The sequence below is a fragment of the Triticum dicoccoides genome, chromosome 4B, assembly GCF_002162155.2.
Source record: "Triticum dicoccoides isolate Atlit2015 ecotype Zavitan chromosome 4B, WEW_v2.0, whole genome shotgun sequence".
Lineage (NCBI taxonomy): Eukaryota > Viridiplantae > Streptophyta > Magnoliopsida > Poales > Poaceae > Triticum > Triticum dicoccoides.
Window position 1 is genome coordinate 681,253,459 of NC_041387.1, and position 25,896 is coordinate 681,279,354.

A 25,896-nucleotide genomic window follows, 5' to 3' on the forward strand; every position below is an offset into this window, starting at 1 on the left:
GAGCTTATTCCTCCCCTCCGACGAGGTTTCTTCCTCCCCTCCGGCTGTTTCCTCCTACAGCCAAAATCGACTGACCCAAATTCGAAATTCAGGTGATTGACATGTAGCTATTATGTTTATCATTTTGTCCCTACAACATCACTAAGCCATACTACATTACTTAATTTGTACCTAAAATGTACTTGCTAGGGTGACAGGGATATGGTATTACCAACTACTCCATCGACTATTCATGGTTGCCTTAGACTATGGATCCGTGCCTCCGAAATCGTTAAGTGCTCCTAATTAAACACTACCGCAAGCCAATCTCAATTGTAGTTTGAACGAGTGATATAAGACACTAAGTTAGATAAAGGTGATACTTATTTTGCAAAACATCAAGCACATATGTACACTGCCACCAGCCCACCACCCACACGGTGGCAATTGAAGACATAAGTAACTCACTGAGCTTCAAGATTAGCGATGTCAACTATCAATGGGAGCATCCAGTACCACTGCAAGTACCACAAGGTTCAGAACGCACACATGGTTCGTCTTCATCACCACACAATACATAAATTCCAGTTTACAATACTCGTTTTTCTGTCCACCATCGGCGGCGGATGCGGCTGCGGCGTTGTAGTGGTGGTCTTGGTCGGCTGCAGCGTTGTAGTGGTGGTCTTGGTCGGCTGCACGGGTACCCTTACGTGCAGCAGCGGCGGTGAGATGCGATCGTCGCAGAGGTGCTGCGCAGTGCCAAGAAGGTGCGTAGTCCGGTGGCGCAAGTGCAATCGGCGGTGTGAGCTACGCGACGGTCTGTGATCTTGTTGGGGCCTTCTCTCCAGATCAATTGGTCCTTTAGCACTCCACGCCGCAGCTTCTCGTCAGGTGTCTTCTACGGTGGCCGCCAGACTAGGGAAGTCCAGATCGTGGCTGTATAAGGCATCATATGTGTCAAGCATGTCCAGATGCTTCCATGGCTGGATGGTGGCTTACCAGGCATATACCCTACATCGGATGCTTTGGTGCATGGAGCCGTCAGATGGCCTTGTGGGCTCTTGATGGGGCGAGCAACCTTGCAGTGCGGTGCGACCTCACACCAACTGCTCTCCATAGCCGGCGTACAGATGTAACAACCGGCATCTTCGTCGATGGCATCTTACATGGGCATGGTAACTGGACGCCTCGACTAGTCAGGTGCTGTTGACGAGGACGCCATAGCAAGAGGCGATGCATGATGGTGTCTTCTGTAGAACTGCCGTCGGCATTCACTTGCTAGGATGACGCGAGACTGCCGAAGCGTCCTGATCTTGGGTTTTGGCAGTGTCTTTGCCCTTCCTCCCTCATTAATGGCCTTACCCCATTTGTAGCACTGTTGGGATTGTGGAAAAATGGAGGTGCCAATACATGATGACTTGGATTGGTCGTGCTTTTTGAGTACTTGGTTTAGGTTAATACCTTAGGTCTGACCCTAACTGGTTATACTTGGCAATGGCGGTGTTTGCGTCATTACCTGTTGAAGGCATTGCTTAGACTTTGCTTGGACATAATCTTCAGGGTGAAAACCCATGATCTGACAATGGTTGGATCTGGTGATGACGACGCTTGCGCGTCGTTTCCTTTCTGGAGGCGGCGCTTGAAGAACCTTTCTCGTAGTCCTTGTGTTATGAAGAGATGGTTGGTGTTGATGGTCATTTTTTCTTTTCTTCACCTTTTTTTAGAAAAGGAGGAAGACCCTCGGGCTCTGCATCTGGAGGATGCATGCAGCCACTTTATTAATTATTCACACAAGACCTTACAAAGTAATACTACACCAATAAGACTAAAGCCGCCGTCTAAGCAACATCGGTCGCTACTCCTATATATCCAAATGATGAAGGGATGCTGATAGTCTGGCCTAATACCAAACAGACCTCGCAGCCAAACCTAACATCTAAGACCTGAGGTCTCATCCAGGACGCCTGCCAGGTATGGTGCACCCACCGGTCCGGCGCACTCCTCAACCAGGACGCCAGCCGAATATGAGGCCGCCGCAGCCACCTGCCACCAATCCATCTTCAGAGTTGTACTGCTGCATCTACCTTCCCCGGTCTAGCTGTCGCCGATGCCACCACGAAGCCAGATCACATCACCCTCCTGCACGAGTCCATCTCCGTGCATCGGACGTCGAGTCCCCATAGCGCCATGCCGTCGAGATCCGCCGCCATCAATGAGTGCGATGACGCACCACTCCACCAAAGAATTTTTCCTCTGGTCCATCGAACACATGTGTACCTCCAAGAATGACACCCCCAAGGGGAGAACGAAACCAGAGCGCCGCCGTCATTTGATCATCCGATCTAGGGTTTCCCCCTGAGGTATCAAAGAGTGGCCTTGAACTTCTCCACGGCGATGCCTTCAAAAAGAGAACGATGTAGATAGCGCCGCCACCGCCGGCCTTGGCAGAAGCCGAAAGCAAGTTTTCACCCAGATCTGTTAGAAGGAATCCAACTCCCGAGCACGGCCGCCGCCATCACTAGGCTGAGCAGAAGCCGCCGCCGGCACCTCCACGATGCCCAGAGACCGCGAGACTCGCCATATCGAGGGAAACCGATCTGAGGTGGGGGCCCCAGATCCGCCGCCGCCAGCCGCCATGGCCGGCCCCATGCTGCCCCCGCAGCCGTGGAGGCACAACCGCCGCAGGAATCCGATCGGGCCACCGCCCCATCGCACCTACTCCGCCTCCACGCCGGGCGACCAGGTTCGCCATCACGTTTCGGCCAGAGAATCCCCTCGCGAGGAGAGGAGGAAGGCCCGCCGTCCGCCATCCGCCGGGCGAGCTTCGCTCGCCGACCTCCTCCGACGGCGGCGGGGAAGCAGGCGGGGTGGGAGGGCCTGGAGGTGACGGCGGCTAGGGCGCCCGAGCCGCCCCCTGGAGGCGACGCGAGCGCTTCTCCTGTTTTTGTTGGTGTCGATCACATCACATGTTGCAGACGACAAGGTTGCTCTATAAAAATGGGAGAGATTTTCACTTCCCGGCCTCTGCACCAACCAGGGATGCATACGACCATTTTAGTATGAGTACCAAGATAAACATGGTCCTCAGAATTTTTTAAAATGAGTATCAAGATATTTCTTGATGATATTTTTTTTGAAGGGAGATATTTCTTGATGATAGGTTTCACCACGCACCAAGCTTGATCCTCAATAATTTTTATGGGGGAGAATTTCACTTCCCCGGCCTCTGCACCAACTAGGGATGCATACGTTCATTTTAGTATGAGTACCAAGATAAACATGGTTCTCAGAATTTTTTTAAATGAGTATCAAGATATTTTTTGATGAGTGGTTCCACCACACACCAAACTTGATCCTCAATAAATAGGGGAAAACCCCTATGTATCACCTATCAATTCTAGGAATTGAACTCGGGTCGTTAGTCTGCACAACCGCATGCCCAACCACTGAGCCAATGCTATCTTTTCTTCACCTATGCATAGTTTCGGTCTTGTATGACTCTGCTTTTGCTAGTGTGATTCTTTGTGTGTGTGTGTTAGTGTTGGCTGTGTGCATCGTAGTTATGCAGAGGCTGGGTGTGTTCTCATTGTGTTTTGTATCCCCTTAATGCTACATTATGAGTCAATAAAAACATCCTTTGTCGAAAACGAAAACATATTGAAAAGACACACAGAGTTCATCTTCATCATCACACAGTTATCCACCCAATAAGGATTAGGCGCCCAAGAAGCTAGCAAAATTAGAATGCAGTCACTTGATATATGTTAAGGTCGCTCTTTCTATCTAGTTCATCCACCGAGTCAGTATAGTTGCTTGTCAGAACGGACACATAGTTCATCTTCGGGTACTAAGGGCATCTCCAGCCGCGCCCCCAACAGGCCCTCCCCAGGCGATTTTTGGATCGCTGGCAACAAAAAAAGGCCCCAGTCGCGCCCCCAGAAGCCCGTTTTTCGCCGGCTCGGGCCAAAACTAGTGCCGGCGGACCCAGGCCGAACCCGGCGCCCTGGGGGGCGCTTGGGGAGCCGGCGCAAGCGAAAAAGACGCGTGGGCCCGCCCTGGAAGCGACCCGAGGGTCTTTTCCCGCCGTTTCTTGACGCTTTTCCCTCGCATCTCTCCCGCTCGCTCGCCTTCCTCCCGCCATTCTATCCCTTTCTCCCGCTCGCTCGCCTTCCTCCCGCCAAACCCCCTCCCGCTCGCCGCGAAGAAGCACGCCATGCTGCCGAAGAAGTACGCCATGCCGCGTGCGGCGGCAACCGCGACTGGCGCCGTGGCCCAGCCGAAGCCGAGGAAGCCGAGGGCGCCGCCATCGAAGCCACCAGGCCTGTCGAACGCCGAGTGGAGGGTGGAAGTTCAACGGCGCGAAGCGGTCACCGCCGACAGGCGGAATAGGGCCATAGCCAAGAAGGCCTGCGACACCGCGGCACGTGCGGCGGCGTCTTCCTCATCGGTCGACCAGGCGGGGATCAACCCACCCGTCGTCAGCCACGCCCAGTACGCGCCCTGGGGACAGCAAGGCGCTGGATCTCCATGGGGTTCATCATCGCCCGGCTGCTACGCCGACGGCGACGCGCATGGCGGGTTCAACCCAAACGTGACCTTCCCTCATGGTCACCCCGCTACGCGCACGCCCTCGCCCGCCTTCGTCGGCGTGCAGTACCCTTCATACAACTACTCGCCGCCCGCCTCCTACGTCCACACCGACGCACCATCTCTACCGCGGACCACTACCCTTCTCGCACCTCGGCGACACCGACGACACGGGAGCCCACATGGACGACATCATCGCGACAGGATCGACTGCGGCCGCCGTGTCTCCCGGGTTCGCCACCCAGGACGAGGTGGTGGACCTCAACGGCGACATGGAGGCCGAGCTCGGCTACGTCTACGGCGACGACGCGCAGGAACCCGAGGAGGAGGAGGAGGAGGAGGAACCGGCCCCTGTTCCGACGAAGGGGCGCCAGAAGAAGAAGAAGCGGGCGGCTAGGTCAGGCGAACCGCGCATCAAGTGGACGTCCAAGGAGGAGGAATGCCTCGCCGAAGCATGGAAAGTTGTCTGCCTCGACCCGACCACCGGCGCGAACCAGAGCTTGGACACGTACTGGGACCGCATCAAGGCCGAGTTCGACGAGCGGAAGCTCGTCGACCCCTACTTCAAAGGCGTGTACATGCAGCGCGGCTCCAAGGCGATGGCGAACCATTGGGGGCGTATCCAGTTGGCGTGCAACAAATGGCATGGAATCATCGAGGAGGTCGCGGCTCGCCCTGAGAGCGGCGCCAGCATTGAGGATCAGGTACGCACGCCGTTCGCCCGCATATCTTCGTCCCCTACGCCCACCGCCCGCCAACTGTTTGTCTCTCCGCGCAGCTGCTGCGTATGTTCGCCATGTATCGGGGCGACAACCAAGACGCCGACTTCAAGCACCTCCACGTCTACAAGCGCATTGACAAGTGCGAGAAGTGGGCGGAAGTCCGGCGTGCCCTCGACAAGGCCAAGGAGACATACAAGCCAGACGCGACGACTCCGGGCGCGTCAGAGGGACGGCCGGACGGCCACAAGTTGGCAAACAAGGGGAAAAGTGCCGACGCGGCAACCGCGCGAGTGCAGGAGTCCATCGAGCATTGCCTCGCCGACGCCCAGGCCCGGACCGTCCTACACGAAGAGAAGACCGAGGCGCGGTGGTCGTCGCTTATGAAGAACAACGCCATCAAGGTCGACCTGCTCCGGACGAACGTCGCCGCGAAGAAGAGGAACACCGACATGGCTTTTCTGATGAGCGGGGCGGACATGCTCCAGAGCAACGATGAGAAGCTCAAGGCGTGGTACCTGGTGCAGTGCGGCCTCATCCTGAACGAGCTGCCGACGGCAACGCCGACGACGCCGATGACGCCCACGACCACACGGACGCCAAGCCCGGATGGCGCCTCTACATCGCCGCCCAGCAGTGCCGAAGCCGCGCCGACGCAGCCCTGCGACGAAGCAGGTCCGACACCGACGAGCCCGCGCACGCCGACTCCGCCAACGCCTGGAGCCGACCAAGCCGAGTGATTCGTTGCGCACTACGTCCGATCGCCGGATTTGCGGCGTCTTTTGAGAGCGGGAATGACCAAGTTTGAATTTCCCGCATCCTGGGGCCGGCGCGTGGGGGCGTGACTGGGAGCTAGGTCGCCCCCAGGGGCCGAACTAGCGCCGGCACGCCCCCAGGCCGCTCTATTTAGGCGCCCTGGGGGGCGAACGGCTGGAGATGCCCTAACTCCCTATTTCAAGTTTCAACAACTGTCACGTGAGTACATGGCAGGCCACCCCCGATCTCAGCCAAGGAAGTGTGGTTGGGGTCATCTTTCTCTTGGGGCCTGGCCCTTCTCATCACTCAAAGGTAGAAAATATGAAATTTATAAAAAGTAGAAGTCATTTGCTTTAATCCAAAGCATAAAGAAAGACATGTGTAGTCTTTGGAACACGAACTTTATACAACATCTAAAAAATAAAGCGCTTCTCTGAACCCGCCTTCCTCAGTAGTAGACATATTTGTGTAGTTGCTCTGACATGTAGCATAGCCGCTAACAACATGTCCTGTGCATGGTAGGGTGACAACCCAAAAAAAAAAACTAAACGATTGCCACAAACGCCACACCATCTACAACGCCGCAATGTTTGTGATTGAGGAAAAATCATCGGTGCTGGTTTTTGCCTTTAGCCCTGGTGCAGTTATTTTAGCTCTCGAGCTCCCCCCTTGACGCTCGTCCATGTCAAATCTTCGCAGGATCTGAACGTCTCATATCAGTAACAGTGCGTGAGGCGTGCACCATGCATCTGGGGAGGCGCCCAGGAAGCTAGACTGATGAGGAGTTTGGTACTACAGAAGCTTGTTGGGGAAGAAATTAAAGGATCTGAACGTCTTATACTTTTGGACCTTTTCGATTACTTCTTTCTTTTTTCTTTTCACTTTTTGTTTTCTTTTTTCGTATTTTCTTTTTCAAGTTCACTTCTCTTTTAATATTTTTTTCGCAATTTTCAAATTTTGTTCAGATTTTCAAAAAAAATCCTCCTTTTTTTCATATAATCAAAAAATATTCTCATACCAAAAAATGTACAGGAATTTAAAAAACTATTCTTGTCTTTAAATTTTGTTCACAAGTTGAAACAATGTTCAGGAATTCCAAAGATTTTTTTATTGTTCACAAGTTGAAAAATTATTCATTTTTAAAAAAATGTTCAGGTTTGTTTGTAGTTTCAAATTTTGTCAGAAATTAAAAAAAATGTTCGAATTTTAGAAAATGTTCAAGAATTTAAAAAATGTTCACGATTTCAATATTTTTTATTGAAATTTCATGAAATGTTCCATTATTTCGTGATTACAAATTTTGTTCGGAAGTTCAATAAATGTTTGCGTTTCAAAAATGTTCAAGAATTTTAAAAAAATGTTAACAATTTCTAACAGTTCGGAATTTCATGAAATGTTCCATTTTAAAGTTTTTGTTCATAAATTCAAAAAATATTCACGATTTCATTTTTTTTTTCCAATTATCATGAAATGTGTCCACTTTTCAAATTTTTTTGTTGAAAAAATAAAAAATTGTTCGCGGTTTCAACATTTGTTCAGAATTTCATAATTTGTTCATAAATTCAGAAAATGTTTATGTTTTTCAGAAAACAATATTTTTGTTCCCTTTTCTGCTTTTTCAATTTTTGTTCACATATTCAAAAAATGTTCCTGTCTCCGGTTTTTCTTCTTCTGGAATTACATAAATGTTGCTACTTTTTGAAAATATACATTAAAAACAAGTTCAACCCAGTAACTAATTCAGATTCGCTACAATAGCTACTGTCGGTTCGCTACAGTATATACCATTCCGGTTCCACATCTATGGTTAGTTCTTTAAGGGATGCACTGCTTTATTAACAACAGTACTCGTTAGCCTGAGTGGCAGTAGTGCGTGATTGTAAGCAGTTGGTCTCCGGTTAGATTCCTGGGTCGCGCGTGTTTCCTTTTTCGTGCTATATTTTCTGTCCCGCGGTAGAACTCGATGGGCCAGCCCAGTCAAGTCTCTCTCTGTGCGTCAGGCCGCCAATTTGACGCAAAGCGTGTCAAATAGGGGCTCCCTTTTTCTTGGGCCTGAGGTTGGTTCCATTCAAATCATGCAAATTAGAGTCCAAAACAAGGGCAAAAGAGTTTGAAAAAGTAGATACGATGGAGACATATCAGTGCACTTGCTTAAAATTGCTCGCGTGGTACTGATCAGACGCCTAGAATTTTTCCAGGCCTCGATCACATTCCATGCAGCTCTGAAGGTGACCAGGGAAGTGATTGACCGGATCGGGTTAGTGTGGGGGTTTGTGCGGCAGGAGGAAGAATGTGCGACGTCAGAGGGGATTTCTGCGAGAGGAGGTAGAAGGTGTGGCGCGGTCGGACTCTGATTGGAGGTGAAGAAAAATGACCGAAAGCAAAAGAAATAGAATAACGCCAATCACCTTTGAAATAGTGAGTCCCTTAAAATTATAAAATTGAAGCGCATGCACCGTGGCACGACCTCATGTAGGCCTGCTCTTCAATTTGGCACTCGCTTTAATGTGTGCCTGAAGCGGCCTTCCCCCCTTCCATGGAGAAAGGAACGCTGGCTAAAAGCAACTCTAGCAAAGTCGTCAAATCACACCCTCTAAAAACAGTTGTGGAGTGACCTCCATTCTCCGCAGGCTGGGACCTTGCGTGTAAATTCAGTGTTGCCAAAACAGGATCTATATATTTATGGATCCACCCGTGAGCGTATGTGTCGTATGTGTCGTTTGTACCCAAATCTTTCTCATGTATGTCTGTGATCTCGTCTCTTCTTTTTGTTCCACTTACACAATTTTTATATGCATGTTCCCCAAAATAGGATGTTCAACACCACATACAAGGTATTGACATTTCAAGTAATTTCAGTGATATGGAACGAGAAACTTAAAACGCGATTTTATTTTGCTGGCAACCGCCATTTTGGAGACCTCAAGGGAGAGGGACTTTGGCTGCTTCGACTTGGCCTTGGATGCGTTCCAAGTATCAACGAGCGTCTTGGATGCGGGAGGTGGCCACAACGGCTTTGTTCTTCATATCGGCTGCTTCGACTTCATGGCGAATATCGACTCCATCGGGTAACATGACCACGACGCTCCGATGTGATCATTCTTTTTCCAGCCAGCTCACTTTCTAGGAGTATTAGAAATTCAACTGAGGTTCCCATGTTGGCACACCAAGGAAAATAGAGACAACTACTCTCCGGAATAACTGGAAGAAACCATTGTCTTGTTTCCTAATCCTTAACGTCGATGCGTCTTTCTCTGATGATGATAACGGTGGTTCTTGTGGAGCTGTCATTCGTGATCATACTAGAGACTTTACTGCAGCAGCTGTTGCTCGAATGGAACATGTAGCTGACGTGGTTACTGTTGAATCGGAAGCGCCATGTCAAAGACTTTTGCTCCTTCAGTCAGGGATGTGAGAAGGTGGTTGTCGAAACTCATAACGTGACTATGGTTGATGCATTGAATGAAAACGAGGATTACTCGTTGGTGGGCTGCACCGATCCTCAATGAATGTCGAAGTATACTTGCGAATTTCGGGAAGGTCTTTATTGAACATTGTATAGTCGAACATGGTTGCCCATGAGCTAGCTAGTTTTGGGAGGTCTAATCCACCGATGTTGTGATCGGATACACATCCAGGTTTTATTTTATCTTAATCAGTAGACGATGTAGGTGTGATTTAAGTTAATAAAAGCTAGCCATGAAGGCATTCGTATAAAAAAAAATCAACTGTGGCAAGATGTGATATGTGAGCCGCGTATATTGACTCCACCGGGTAACATAATGATGAGACGAGTTTTTTTTTTTTTGAAAAAGGAGGAATACCCCGGCCTCGGCATCGCAATGATGCATGTAACCATATTATTAAAGTCCCCATCGTGTATACGACGTGACGAGTTAAGGCTAGGAAATTCATTGTGTGAAACCGACGTGTCTGTCATGTGGTACTAAATACAAATCAAGACAGAATTGTAGGCCTACCACCATGTGGTAATAGACCGACGTGTTTGTCGTACCACCAGAAGGAGAACAGAAGCATATAACCATGCTCCTGTATGTAATCCAGCTCGGATAGTTCCTGAACTGGAGGGGTGTCCGGCCGTGTGAAAACACCTTGTATACGCGGGCGGCTTTGGGTTTGGGTTTTGTTGGCATGTGCTGCAGATCGTTCGGCGTTCCACACGAAGTTGACACTTCACCCGATCACCATCAGGTCCGAACATTCTAGTATAAGAAGAGCCTCCCCCATGGCCATGGAGAACATCGTCATCACATGCACACACACACACACACACACACACACACACACACACACACACACTCTTCACAAGTTCCCACTGTTTCCTGTCCCTCTTGAGTTGAGTCTCTCCCGGCCGGCCTTTTCCCTCCTGCCAGATGGCCCAGGTACGCCAGTTTGAGAGTGTCTTCTCCCTCGATTCCTTCAGTTTTTGCATGTTAAGTCGATCATGGCGTCGCTGAAATCCATGAGTATTGGGAGGGAGAACATACTCTTGGGAAACGTTTCTTCACTGCTCGCTTCCTTTATCGTGCTGCATATGCAGAAGGTGGTGCTGAGGATTCCCACCATGACCGACGAGAAGACCAAGCAGAAAGCCATGGAGGCCGTCGCCGACATCTACGGTACGTAACCGCACCCCATGAATCTTCCTCCCGTTACTGCTTCGTTTGATCTCGCATGGCTGTTTGAATCTCACAAAGAAAGGGGGCAGAAAAAATGTCCTCCCATGCTTCCCGGCTCCCGGACGTTCATCGTCAGTTCATCTTTTCATCTTGTGGTACCCATTTCTGGAACCATAGCTGAATTTTGCAAGTATGCATGAATTATTGCTAGGCGATAATGCGATATTCGATCGCGACGCCTGATCAGACGTGGCCGGCCAAGTAAGTCAATCTGTAGGGCCATAAGCTACATGCATGCCTGTACGATAGTACGAAAATGGCTTTACTCTTCTGTTTGTTTGATGAGCCAAGTTCGTAGAACTACACATGGGTCCTTTCCTCCTCCGTCCTACGTGTGAGTGAGTGGACATGACTCGATATGGCGTCGGTCAGATCCTCGCACAAACGATCAAAATCATCACATTACAATATGCTTGCAATCATAGTGCAGATGCAAATTAATAAATGGCTTCTAAAAAAGAGGTTTAATCAATCAATGAACATGATTTATATTGCTTAATCAATGAAGATAGTTTTGTTGCATCTAATCATAGTCCAGATGCAACCAATCAACCAGCACAAATGAGCTCATTCCTTTTAATTTTTCTACTCGTGGTTGGTGGCAGGTATCGACTCGATCGCCGCGGACCTCAAGGACAACAAGATGACCGTCATCAGCGCCATGGACACCGTGGCCATCGCCAAGAGGCTCAAGAAGCTCGGCAAGGTCGACATCGTCTCGGTCGGCCCGGCCAAGGAGGAGAAGAAGCCGGCGCCGGCTGCGGAGAAGAAGGGCGAGGAGAAGAAGGATGACAAGAAAGAGGAGAAGAAAGACGACAAGAAGTGAAAGCAACCCATTGCAGAAGGAGAAGCCCAACATCATCACGCAAACGGCAACAGCAGCAAAAAGTCGTTGACATCTGAGGCTCTGATGGAGTGCTAGATAGCTAATTATAATCTCCACTGCAAAATGAGATCGCTTTGCGTACTGTACTGGTATAGTGCACTACAGACATCGAAGTCAAATCAAAAATTAGATCAGTGTGTGTACATGTGACTCTGGGTTTTGCCTGATTGGTGATGACATGGAACCAAATATCAACTTGAGGCAATTTTTCAGAATTCAGATATCAGTTTTTTAGCTGTGTGAACCTGAGCTGGCCTGTGACAGAGACTGGTTATCTGCCACCTTCGGTCGTTGCAATGGCGCAACAAAAAAAGGAAGCAGTGTCACTGTGTCAGTGTGGCCTTTCCCCTAACTCCAAGTTGCCGCAGGCCCAAGTATATCCCGCTCTACTCCTCGAGGTAAGGAGCTCCAGCGGTCTCAAGGGGAAAAAAGAGAGGAGCCGTTGGCTTTGGGTAAGGAAATTTTTGCTGACTTTAATTTTGTTTGTACGATCTCTGAAATATGTTCATAAATACTAAATAAAGTATTACACGAATGAAAAGTATTCCATAGAATCACAATAAAAATGACTTCTACATATTTTTTCCAATATACTTGAAAATGCTCATATATTTCAAAACAAATGTCCATGAGTATAAAAAACAAGTTAATGTATTAACTGTTCAAGAATTGTTTTGTAAAAATAAGACAATAAAAAATTCAAATGGATTTTTTTTTGGCAAATGGTGGATTTTCTTAACTCAAATGAAGCACCAACTAGATACAAAGCATAATGAGCACACACCTGGCCTCAGCATAACTAGGAGCACACCACCAATATCAATGCAGGCACTCAAAAACCCCACCGGCAAAGAGCAAAGTCATACAAGACCAAAGTTATGCCTAAGCCAATAAAAAGGAAAAAAAACCTTGGAGAGATCAAAATAGCGATCGAGAAACTACAACAATGACCATGCCCGCACAATCCAACTTTTTATACCACAAGGACAATGGGATTTTTCAACAACAACGTCTTCAGGAAGGGAATGATGCACAAGCACTGCCGTCAACGGATAAATGGAAAATAAATAAGAGAAGATGAAAGTAAAACAAACAAAACACTTATTGGGCTGAAGGGCTCCCGCTTCTTTGCCTTTAGCAAAGGGTATGGCATAAATCAACTGAAAATCATCTAAATGGGCCAAAAAGTGCATGTAGAGGCCGAGCTCTATTGAGCTCTTCACTTTTTATTCAGCGAAGATACCTTTTCCACATCTAAAAAATAACTGAAAAAAGTTTTCATGTAGACATATAATTTTGTTATACATCTATAAATTTCATGAACATATTTATTCATATGTGATGTACACAAAAAGTCAAATACACAAATTAAAATAGGCTTTTTCTTTGTTGTATTTGGGCCAGATATTTGTCTTTTTTGTGTAGCATCCAAATAATCAAATTAGTTGATGAAATTTCATACATACTTGCATAATATGCATGTGTATTAGTAGGAAAATATTTATCATTTTTTGAAACTATTAAATATGTTTTGATTTTTTGTTTTTGCAAAACAAGCTCCATGGAGCTCGGCCTTTGCAACGCCACACTCCTAAATGGACCGAATACTAGGGCTGCCAATTACAGATATTTTTTATGTGTTGAAAAACATCGAAAACCATGTATTCATTTTTTACACACTTAAAATTATCATTATAAATAAACTGATAATGGAAATTGTTTGTTTATTATGGAATAGTGTCGTGCATTTAAAAGTAGATGTTCATGAGTTTCAAAAGAAATGTTCACGCACTTCAAAAAACTATTTCCATTGCTCCAAGGAGAACTTCATGTATTCCATATCAAATTGTCCATGCATATGAAAATAAATCCTTATGACTTCAATAAATCACGTAGTTAAAGTAAATGTTCACATACTACCAACATGTTCAACTGTTTGCTAAAACAAGATGTAAAAATAAACTAAAATTAAACTTATAAAAAAAGAAACAACAAAAAATAAAACCTGACTATGGGCAGTCTGATTTAATATATACTCTTCGCAATAAGTTTATAATAGGGTTCACTAATAAACTTTATATCTCCAGAATTGCGATATATAGCAAGCACTTGACAATGGGCATGTGCACAATTACCTCAACCCAACTGGGTGTGGCATTTCTCCTAACTCCAAGTTCCCGCAGGCCGATGCATATCCCGCTTTGCTTATATTCATTGACATGTCACCATTACTCCTCCTCAGAGGTAGGGAAAAAAAAGAGAGGCTGGCTGTTCGTTCTGCTTCTAGTCTTGGGCAACGAGAAACTGGCTGGTTTTAATTTTGTATGCACGATCTCTGAAACATGTTCCTAAAAACTAAGTAGAATATTACACTAATGAAAATGTTCCATATAATCATAATCAAATGAATTTTACAATTTTTTTAATATACTTGAAAACGCCCATGCATTTCAAAACACATGTTCATGAGTATAAAACCCAATTTAATGCATTTACTGCACAAAAAAAGCATAATAAAAGTATAAAATAAGACAATATTAAAATTCAAAAATAAAAGAAAATAAATAAGATAAGATTCAATTAAAGAGTGAAGTAAAATTAGAGAAATGCTTACTGCCAGGCACAAGTGCCTGAGCCATCACAGGCTGGCTGAAGGGCTCCCGGTTATATGCCCTTAGCAAAGGGTACGACGTAAATCAACTGAAAAGCATCTAAATGGGCTGACTACTAGGGCTAGCAATTACAGATTTTTTATGTGTTCATAAACATCAAAAACCATGTATTTATTTTCTACACACTTACAACTATCGGTATAAGTAAATTTATAGTGGAATTTTTGTGTCCATTATGAAATAGTGTCATGCATTTAAAATTAGATGTTCATGATTTTAAAAACAAATGTTCACGTACTTCAAACACTGTTTACATAGCTCCGAGGAGATGTTCATGTATCCCAAATCAAAATGTCCATACATATGAAAATAAATCCTTATGAGTTAAAAAAATCATGTACTGAAAGTAAATGTTCACATACTACCAGAATGTTCAAGTGTTTGCAAAAAAGATGTAAATGAAAAAGAAATTTAAAATTGTAAGAAAAAGGAAAGAAAAAAGAATACCTGACCATGGGCAGCATGATTCGATCTATATTCTTTGCAATGACTGTATAATAGGGTTCACCCATAGAAGTTACATCTCGCGTATAGCCAAATATCGCAAGCACTTGCCTATGCGCACGTACACGTTTAACACAACCCAGCACAACTTGTTTTAGTTTTTGTTGTTCGTTTCCAATTTCCGTTCTTTATTCCCTTTTTTCTTTATTTATATTTACTTTTTCGTTTCATTAATTATTTTATATTTCATCTTTTTTATTATTCCGTCTATTTAATGTCTCACATCTTTTTATTCTTCTATCCTTTCTATTTGCTGTTTGACCTTTTCTTTTTAGTTGCGGTTTTCCCTTGTTATCGAATACACTAACACTAAATTTTACGAAAAAAATAACACTTTTTAAAATATACGAAACTTTTATGAAAAATGAGTAACACTTTCGAAAAATAAATGATTTTTCGCAAAAATAAGGGAATATTTTTTAATGAATATATATATTTTTCGAATATGTAGGACTATAGTAAAATTACATGAACATTTTAGAAGAATAGTGCCCTTTGTAATGTTGCATTATTTTTTGGAAACAATATCTGAACAATTTTTTGTTTACATAAATTCTCTAAAGAAACGTGTGAACACTTTTTTTTATTTACATTAACATTTTCAAATATGTGAACACTTTTCAACTACATGATAACTTTAAATCCGTAAACTCATTTTTGTTACATGAATGTTATGTAGAAAATACATATATACTTAATGCAGTACGGAAACATTTTTTAGAAGTACACGAATAATTTACTTATTTAATGCGTGCATATATGTTTTATAACAAATGATTTTTTTACATACTTTTAAAATGTGATTGTGTATATTAACAAGATAAATATACTTTACAATTTATTAAAATTGAAAAAATAAATGTTAATGGGATGCACCAAGAAGGCCTAGAAATAGCCTTTAGGTCCGCGTTAGGATAGCCATTAAAAAAGGAGGAATTAAACTACACTATTTGGTCCTGACTCACGTGGGGGCGCGCTACCATTAGAAAAAGAATTTATTAAACGACTACCATTAGAAAATTGAATTTATATATGTGCGAATTGAAAATCGAATTTATTAAACGAAATCCATTAAAAAAATGTTCATTGTGTTTATAAAAATCATTTATGCAAAAAATGTTCATATATTTTAAAAATATAAGTGTCTACAAAATATTCAAAAAATGTTAACAAAATTTCCAAAAAAGCAGAGAACCAGAAATGAAATGGATACGTAGAAAACATGCGGAAGAAAAACTGTGAAACCGGTTGAGAAAAGTAGAAAAGGAAACCGGCAGTAAAAACTGGTACAACCGGCGACAACTACAGTTACCGCTCTCGAAGGTACCACTGCGTGATGACGCTCTCATTTTTAAGAAATCCCTTAGTTTTCCGCTTGGAACATGCCCCTAAGGCCGAGGAAAACATTTCGGCCCATACAAGATTATGACCTCGGGAGATATATGTATTTTTACATGGCCCGAACAAGGTGCGAGTGACATGAGTGTCTAATGGAGGTAGCCGTGCCAAAGAATAAAAAACCCATGTCAAACTAGCTAGTTTGGTTAGGTTGATGAAGCTCCCAGTTTCTTGTTATCGCATGTACTACTCGATGTAACTCCGCCACAGATTGAATAAGCCATAAGGCTTTCCCTAAAAATAGTAAAAAAAACATTTCAAACAGAGTGTGGGACCCAGCTAACAGCGTATGGGTAGTGCTGGTTGTCCTTTGCGAATCAGATTCCTGCGTAAAATGACGCCATATAGCGAGTGCGGCGAATCTGCACCCGGGCTCAGCTGCACCCTCGCTCACGGAAAATATCAAAACAAATACAAAAAAAATTCAAAAAATTCCAATTTTTTTGTGTGATACATAATTAGATGCGTGAGGTTTGCTGCAAAAATCAACTCGTTTGGACATTTGAGCAAGTCTGTGCAAAAAAGACAAAACCGGGGTTTGTAAAAAAGTTTACTGTTCATGAACTGTTTTAACCCGATTTGTCTTTTTTGCTGAGACCTACTCAAAAATCCAAATGAGTTGAAATTTGGAGCGGACCTCACGCATCAAATTATCTACCACACAATTTTTTTTGATTTTTTTTGAATTTTTCTAGTATTTTTTTTTTGAATTTTTTTCTGACCAGGAGCTGCTGAGCCCGGGCTCCAGGATGAATTATCACCATATAGCTTCATTTTTTGAACTCTTAGCAGCAGGATTTTTAAGACAATTAGCACACTGATCAGTACTCCCTCCATTTCTTTTTATTCTGCATATAAAATTTGGTCAAAGTCAAACTTTGTAAAGTTTGGCCAACTTCGTAGAAAAAAATCAACATCTAAAACACTAAAGCTATATGGTATGAACATTAATTTCATGATGCATCTAACAATATTGATTTCATATTGTGAATCTCGATATTTTTTTCTATAAACTTAGTCAAAGTTAACAAAGTTTGACTTTGACCAAATCTATATGCAGACTAAAAGGAAACGGAGGGAGTACCTATTTTTAACCCGAAAAACATAGAACAATCTTTCTACAGTAAATTTCTATATAAGGTAAATTAAAGAAGAAAAATAAATAAATGGAAGTAAAGCTAAGCTATTTTACAAAGATATATCCATCCTATTCCTGGTTTGGGCAGCATTGTGTCAGGATTTGATTTGTGTTTTGCGATCTGCACCTAATTCGCACCATGATCAGAACACGTGGCATTTAAGATATATGGTGGAAGAAGACAATATCACAGAAAAATATAACAAGGCCAACAATTGGTGTTGATATAGGGTGCCGATCAGCAATATTACATGGGAGTTTGGTTGAGACCTGGCTTGGATCCGAAGCTATTTATACAGATAAGGATATATCTCTACCTCAACTGAATCAAGATTACAGAAAACCGCCCAGACCCCTCTAGAAGCCCATGGTTTACACAACATTGTGGTTTGTCCAAATGCCAACACTATTCCTCAAGCACAACTTTATCAAGTTCAGATTGTTCCTAAAGTTGTCAAGTTGCCTGTTAGACAATGGCTTCGGAAACACATGTACAACTTGTGCCGGGATGCGTGCGTGTTGATATAAGGCGCCGATTAGCTAGATTACAGAGGAGTTTGGTGGAGACGTGGATTGGATCCCAAGTTACCTATATAGATAGGGATCGTATCTCTCTCCCAATCAGATCTACATCAGCCGCGTATGGTATAAGGCTGCAAACAGATGATCTCCATCCTTTAAGCTTGGCTGTGTATGGTAAACAAAACCAAAATCAGTTCACAAAGCGCCCTTTCTGACTGGACAAGCTTATTTCTGACATATCTTATTGCAAAAGCTAGGTTCACTGGCCTTGTTATCGGCAGAGACATCTTTTTTCATAGTATAAATAGACCCTTAATTAAGCTCACTGCCATAAGGAAAAAACTACCATGTTGCGACAAGTGGCACACATGCAGTGCGCCACTTGTCACAACCTGGGAAGGTGGGAGTGATCTTTGGGAGGAGTACTCCTCAATTAGTGATTTCGTCATAATGCTCGTTAAAAGCGAGGCATAGATATGCATGGGTTCACCTGTTTTTTGTTTGAGGGGTGCTCGAGTTCACCTGGTTGTTTATTATGCTCTTGGTTCCTGCTATTGTATGCTCTTATGGACGAATAGTCGCTATAATGTGCAGCAGGACAGCCAAATATGCTCGTTTCTATCCCAAAAAGGAGGAATAAACAACGTGATGTTGTTCGCATTGAACAAAAAGATTGCTCCTAACCCAAGAAGAAAAACGACCTCTATTGTTGACATTTATTTTTTAATTCAGTTAATATATATGTGCGAACTGAAAATAGAATTTATTAAAGAAAATCCATTAGGAAAATATTCATTGTGTTTATAAAAATCATTTATTAAAAAATTTCATATATTTTAGAAATATAAGTGTCTTAAAAATATTCATGCACTTTAGAAAATGTTATGTTTTCCCAATAAAAATAAAAAACCAGAAAATAAATTTTAAGTAGAAAACATGCGGAAGAAAAACTGTGAAACCGGTTGAAAATAGTAGAAACTGTAAACCTGTAATAAAAACAAGTAGAACTGGCTATAGCTACATTTACCGCTGTCGAAGGTAGCACGGCGCTATGACGCTCTCGTCTGTGTGTTTTAGCGATAATTTGTCGCGACGGGCAAGGAATAAGAAATTCCCTTAGTTTTCCGCTTTGTACATGCCCCTAAGGCTAAGGAAAACCATTTCGGCCCATACGAGATTATGAACTCGTGAGATGTATGTATTTTTACATGGCGCGAGCAAGGTACGAGTGATATGAGTGGACATAGCCGTGTCAAAGAATAAAAAACCATGTCAGACTAGTTTGGTTGGGTTGATGAAGCTCCCAGTTTCTTGTGGTCATGTACTACTCGATGTAACTCCACCACAGATTGAACTAGATGATACCCCGCACGTTGCTGCGGGACTTTCTGCTTTTTATGTATAGCTTCAAAGAAAAGTGCAGCTGGATAAATGAAAATGAAATATGACATCAATTTTAGTTACAACGAAATACTGGTATTTATGTTTTCAAAAAAAATGTTGAATAAGTTTATTCTTGTACAAATATACCAAGATGCTTTGAGGGAGGACCAGCAGGAGAAAATAGTTTAGATGGAAAGGCAAGTAAGCCAATACAATACCAAGATTTCTGCAAAAAATATGTAATACGAAATAAGCAATTTCTAGCCAAAGGGAAAGTAGTATGATTTCTCTACCGATTATGTATAGTGTAAGGGAAGCAATTTTTTACCATAGGGAAGAGCTCATCGAATACCTCAATTGCCAAGGTGCCATCATGTTTCTCTCCAATATAGTTACAATGGAACATGGGAAATATTGTCACTCTGAAGCAGCAAGCCAATCCTCAGTTTGAAGCAGCAAACCAATCCAGTAAGGCATGAGATGTATTCCATATAAGGAACACACAGTAGAACAGTCATAATGGCATAATATAGGCGTATTGTGAGAACTATGACCCTGTATGAAAGGACATCATCTTTAGTACTTCAAGTCAATCTTTTTGTGAAGTAGATCGAGCACCGGCTATTCTCGCATCACAAAGGACCTATTCCAATCTCAACTTCTGTTGCAGAACAACAATTGTTAATTCAGTGTTAAACAACAATATTAAGAATCTCAAGGTATGTCAAAATTAGCTTCTTTCTCAAGGGGTTTCTTGTTTGCATAACAAATTACGAAATACTGAAGTATATATGTGTGACTGCATTTTATTGGTGCCTGCACAATGGTCCACATGCTCTTGCCATCTCTAACACTTGATTATCACAACTTCTGACAACACACAGTCCTCTCCTGAAGCAAATTCTCAATGTGTTTGCTTCATCATGAATCTATCTGTACCATATAGCTGCAAAACATCAAGGAATCCGAGGCTTGTGCAGAAATTCTATTCTAATTCCACCTTGATTTTTGCGAGTTAATTCCACCTTGAAACCATGGTAGAAAAGAACAAAACGTTTGCTTACATGATCCTTCCATCAAGCACCTCTTGCAAACAATTCAGAGTAAGCCATGAGAGGATAGCTACTAACGAACAAATCAGAGTAAACAATGAGTGGAGAAGCTCCTCAATCTACTCCTACAGGGAATCGAGACAACTTGACTGCTGCTAGAAGAGATGTGCACTGAACATCACCAATCAACGATAAAAAAACCGACATAACCAATTGATACATTATAAATACCTAATAATCCAGCAGTAGTTGGACGTCGTAGAATGTAGATTGGCTGGAGGCAGCTGGTCATGTGGTTACAGCTCAAGTGATGGTGGTCACCCGACAAAAAAGTAAAATCATTACTTCTTTGTACCGAGAGAGGCTGAGACTGAGATGCATCATGCTTGCTGGTAGAAAGCGGCGAGCACTTTGCTTATTGCTGCACCAGATTTTGAGGATCACCTGTAGACATGGTTTTAAATAGCCCGCTAAAGCTCCGCTATAGCACGCTATAGCGTTTAGAGAAGGTCTTGCGCTAAGTGACTTTGGTCCAAACAAAATAAACAAATATTTTAAATAGCGCGTTATAGCTCCGCTATAGCACGCTATAGCATTTAGAAGAGGTCCGCCGCTATGAGGCTTAGCGCGCTATTTAAAACTTTGCCTGTTGATCAGAATTCCAAATTTCGTCAAGCCTATAATTTTTATAAGTGGAAAAAGAGATGCATGAAGCAAATTAATGGCACGAAGATGAGATCAATTTAGTATATATAATCAAGGACGAGGATTAACCTGCTCATGGGCGAGATCAATTTATTATATATAATCAAGGATTAACCTGCTCACGGGTGAATTTGTCGAATGCAAAATAAGAGTAGGGGCACTTGTCCTTCACACAGAGATTGAGTTCTTTACGGTGGAGACATTGGAGATGATGCCGATAACACCCAATGAATCATCAAAACAAATCCAACACCTATAGGAGGAGGAAGAATACACATATATAATTGACTGATCCATCGGGATAATCTCAATAAGGTAACACACAAGGACTTATTACCTGCCGATGCTGGTCCACCCTGACAATCAAGCGAGAAAAGAGCAGCCTTGGCAACGGAGTGAACATTAAAATCGACAGCCTCGACCTTTCAGATAAGTCCCACGTACCCATCCTCCAGATCAATGGTCTTGCAATCCTGCCTTTGCCCGTAGCCGCCGGTTCTCATCGCGGTAGCCGACGCAAACCTAGAGGAGGCTGGGCTCAGTTGTGTCGGTCGCCCCGTGGGATTTGTGCCGTTTGGGGAGAAAGAGATGGGGGTGGAAGTCGGGGCGGCCAGATTAGGAGGATTCCGTCGCTGATGTTTCGGTTGGAGAAGAGCTTCGCTTCCGCTTCTGTCGGCTCGTGGAAGGAGAAGTGAACGGGAGGGACGTTCAGCGAACACGCGGCAACTCTTGGTCGCAGATCTTGGCCACATATGTTTAATCAAACGGCCGAAAAAAATTAAGATGATGTGGACGCACGAGAGGGCAGAGAAATCTGGTAGTGGGGATCAACTATTTAAGTATTATAGATTATAGATTATAGATATGCCATAAGGCTTTCCCTAAAAAAACATGTCAAACTGAGAGTGGGACGCAGCTAACAGCGTATGAGCAGTGCTGATTTTCCTCCTATGGAAATCAGGTTCCCCCGTAAATGGATGCCATATAACTGCAGTTTTTGAACTGTTAGTAGCGGCAGGATTTTTAAGACGAGTAACACACTGACTAGTACCTATTTTCACCTGAAAAACATAGAACAATCACTCGACGGTAAATTTTTGTATAAAGTAACTTACTTTAAAGAAGGAAAACAAATAAATGGAAGTAAAGCTAAGCTTTGTTACAAAGATATAGCCATCCAATTCATGGTTTGGGCAGCATCGTCAGGTTTGGATTTGTATTCTGCGATCAGCACCTAATTAGTACCATGATCGAAACACGTGGCATTTAAGACATATGTGGAATAAGACCTTTAGATCGAAGTAAAGCATCACGAGAAGTACACGTGGCATTTAAGATATATTTAATGCAGTATGTAAACAGTTTTTAGGAGTACATAATTTTTTTTTTGTTTAGACGTGCATGTATGTTTTACAACAAATCATTTTTACCTACCAATTGCGGATGTAAAGGCTATTGGGTTGGCCTTCTTCGTGTGTCCCATTAACAGGTATTTCTCATTTTTCGGTAAATTGTGAAAGTATATTTTTTTTGTGGGGTGTGAAAGTATATTGATCTTGCTAATATTCATGCACTTTCAAAAAATGTTTACAGAATTTTCAAAAAGCCAAAATGTCAAAAAAAAAGGAAATGAAAAGGATAAGTAGAAAAAATGCTGAACCTGTGGAGAAAATAGAAAAGGAAAACGCGCAATAAAAGTCAATAGAACTGACTATAGCTACAGTTACCGCTCTTTGCAGGCAACTGGTGCTATGACGCTCTCGTCTGGGTGTTTCAACAACAATTTGTCGCCACAGGCAAAGAATAAGAAATTTCCTTAGTTTTGGGCTTTGCACACGCCACGCCCCTAAGCCTAAGGAAAACAATTTGGCCCGTGCGAGATTATTACCTCTGGATATCTATGTAATTTTTTTACATGGCCCGAACAAGGTTCGAGCGAAGCAAGTGTCCAATGGAGGTAGATGAAGCTCCGAGTTTCTTGTTATCGCACGTACTACTCGATATAACTCTGTCAAACAGAGAGTGGGACCCAGCTAACAGCGCAGGAGTAGTGATGATTGGCCTCCTCTGGGACTCAGGTTCCCGCGTAATATGATGCCATATAGCTGCTTTTCTGAACCGTTACCGGCACATTTTTAAGACGATTACCAAACCTTTCAGTAACTATTTTTAACCCAAAAATGTAGAACAATCGTTCGACAGTAATTTTAGATATAAGTTACTTTAAAGATGGAAAATAAATAAGTGGAAGTATGGCTAAGCTATATTACAAAGATATAGCCATCCAATTAATGGTTTGGGCAGCATTGTTCAGGTTTTGATTTGTGTTCTGCGATCAGCACCTAATTTGTACCATGGACAGAACACGTGGCATTTAAGATATATGGTGGAATAAGACCTTTAGAACAAAGTAAAGAATCATCACGAGAACAATACTTTCATAGAAAACAACATCACAAAAGATATAACAAGGCCAACATAGGTGGAGGCGTATGCACTTGAGAAAGGATGCCTGTGTGCTGATATCTCTACCTCAACTGATCAAGATTACAACAAACTCAGCACACATGCAGTAGTGTCCGCCCTAGACTACTCCAGAAGCCCATGGTTTACACAGCATGTGTTGGTTTCTACAAATTCCAACACTCTTCATCAATCACAACTTTATCAAGTTGAGATTGTTCCTAAAGTTCTCGATAGGATCCGTTAGACAATGGCCTTGGAAACACATGTACAACTTGTGCCGGGATGCGTGCGTGTTGATATAAGGTGCCGGTTGGCTAGATTACAGAGGAGTTTGGTTGAGACGTGGATTGAATCCCAAGTTATCTATATAGATAAGGATCCTATCTCTCTCCCAATCAGATCTGCATCAGCCGCGCATGGTATAAGGCTGCAAACCGATGATCTCTATCCTTTAAGTTTGGCTGCATATGGTAAACAAAACCAAAATCAGTTCACAAAGCGCCCTTTCTGACTGGACAACCTTATTTCTGACGTATCTTACTGGAAAAGTTAGGTTCACTGGCCTCGCTATCGGCAGAGACATCTTTTTTCATAGTATAAATAGACCCCTTAATTAAGCTCAATGCCATATCCAGCAAATCATTTGTTGGAGAGCATCATCCATAGCCAGCAGCCACAATGGAAGCGAGCGTGCAACAAGGCAACTATGTCCAAGTCTACGTCATGCTCCCAGTAAGCACCATCCATTCAACTCAATCTCTAAGCACCATGCACTACATCCATTTCAAGGATATAATTCACACATGCAATGTTGTACATATAATACCGTCATTCGTAACACTCTAGTTCAAAAGGGTGAAATCAACAAGATCTGAGGCCTCAAATGAGTATTTCATTTGTACTAACCTTGACTTCGTTTTCGTTGTGGAAATAAATAGCTGGACGCGGTGAGCGTGAACAACAGGTTCGAGAAGGGTGACGAGCTCAGGCCGCAGCTGAAGAGGCTGGTAGACGCAGGTGTGGATGGCGTCATGGTAGACGTCTGGTGGGGCTTGGTGGAGGCCAAGGGCCCTAGGGTGTACGACTGGTCCGCCTACAAGCAGTTGTTCGAGCTGGTGCATGAGGCTGGACTGAAGCTACAGGCCATCATGTCACTCCACCAGTGTGGTGGCAATGTCGGCGACGTCGTCAACATCCCGATCCCGCAGTGGGTGCGGGATGTCGGTGCGAGTGACCCAGACATTTTCTACACCGACCAGCATGGGACTAGGAACATTGAGTACCTCACCCTTGGAGTTGATGACCAGCCTCTCTTCCATGGAAGATCTGCCGTCCAGGTTAATTAATTTAAACCACCACTCTAGCTCTCTCGTAGTACTTATATTTTTTTCATTCAAATGTGTGTTGTTTTGTGTATATTGGAGAGAAAATTTCATGATGAATCCAAATACAAGCAAAAGCCAAAATGTGCCAAAAATACAAGTACAAATAGTTGTGATTTTGTTAGTACAATGTGCTGATCAGGAAGAAATGAAATCTAGCCAGTGAAAAGAATTAGAGCCTAATCAGGAAGAACAAATAGTTGTGATTTTGTTAGTACAATGTGCTGATGGTAGAAAGCTTTGATTCTTCTGTGTGGCTGTGACAGATGTACGCCGATTACATGGCAAGCTTCAGGGACAACATGAAAGAGTTCTTGGATGCCGGTGTTATTGTAGACATTGAAGTCGGACTTGGCCCAGCTGGAGAGTTGAGGTACCCATCCTATCCTCAGAGCCACGGATGGTCATTCCCAGGCATCGGAGAATTCATCGTGAGTGTTTTTTTTTTCAAATAAAAATGCTTCCTCTTCTGTTCCGACCAATATACTTAGGCATGTAACATGTGATGACCAAATGCTGTTTAGTATTGTCCAAGTGACGATCTACATTGGAAAAGTTTTTTCAACAAACCAACACTCAAATGAAAAGTGATTCTTATAAAAAAAATGCAAGGATAAAATGGCAATTTCAGATCAGAACAAGGCATGGCTAAACACGACTTCATCAGTTCTGCTATTCCATACCCCTATTCCAATTTTCTCTTTTTTATTTCTCCTAAATAAGACATCATACAATCTTGACACATTCGAACTACAATATGAGAAAAATATAGGATTCATTTGTGCAATATAAATACTTAAAATGGTATTTTTATTGGCAAAAGACTAATTTCATATATTTATGCTACACCAAAAAATCCAAAATGGATTTCTGCACACTGTAGTCCCAATGATTCATTGACCCGCAATATTTCAAATTCATATATTATCTTTTGGAAGTAACAAAAAAGAAGTACCCCTCCGTCTCATAATGTAAGACGTTTTTTGATACTAGTGTAGTGTCAAAAAACATCATTATGGGACGAAGGGAGTATCTATATGTGGTGAG

The 25,896-nt window shown here is 43.1% G+C and overlaps 2 protein-coding genes across 2 annotated transcripts in view; both read left to right on the top strand.

The window, feature by feature from the left end:
- Positions 1–10,296: 10,296 nt before the first annotated feature.
- On the top strand, positions 10,297–11,846 carry LOC119292351 (heavy metal-associated isoprenylated plant protein 12-like). Its single transcript, XM_037571197.1, has 3 exons — positions 10,297–10,444; positions 10,603–10,681; positions 11,347–11,846. The coding sequence occupies exons 1-3, from the start codon at positions 10,436–10,438 to the stop codon at positions 11,565–11,567; spliced, it is 309 nt and encodes a 102-aa protein (XP_037427094.1). The 5' UTR covers positions 10,297–10,435; the 3' UTR covers positions 11,568–11,846.
- Positions 11,847–24,091: 12,245 nt separating this feature from the next.
- Positions 24,092–25,896, top strand: part of LOC119292352 (beta-amylase-like) — a 3,954-nt gene continuing 2,149 nt past the window's right edge. The window contains exons 1-3 of the mRNA XM_037571198.1: positions 24,092–24,199; positions 24,406–24,804; positions 25,116–25,280. Of these exons, the coding sequence (XP_037427095.1) occupies positions 24,146–24,199; positions 24,406–24,804; positions 25,116–25,280 (618 nt within the window). The 5' untranslated portion in view covers positions 24,092–24,145. The remainder of the gene's footprint in view (positions 24,200–24,405; positions 24,805–25,115; positions 25,281–25,896) is intronic.

Excerpts from the sequence above, each read along its gene's own strand:
- LOC119292351 (XM_037571197.1), top strand. Across the intron at positions 10,682-11,346 it reads GGCCGTCGCCGACATCTACG|GTATCGACTCGATCGCCGCG; the intron begins GTACGTAACCGC and ends GGTTGGTGGCAG.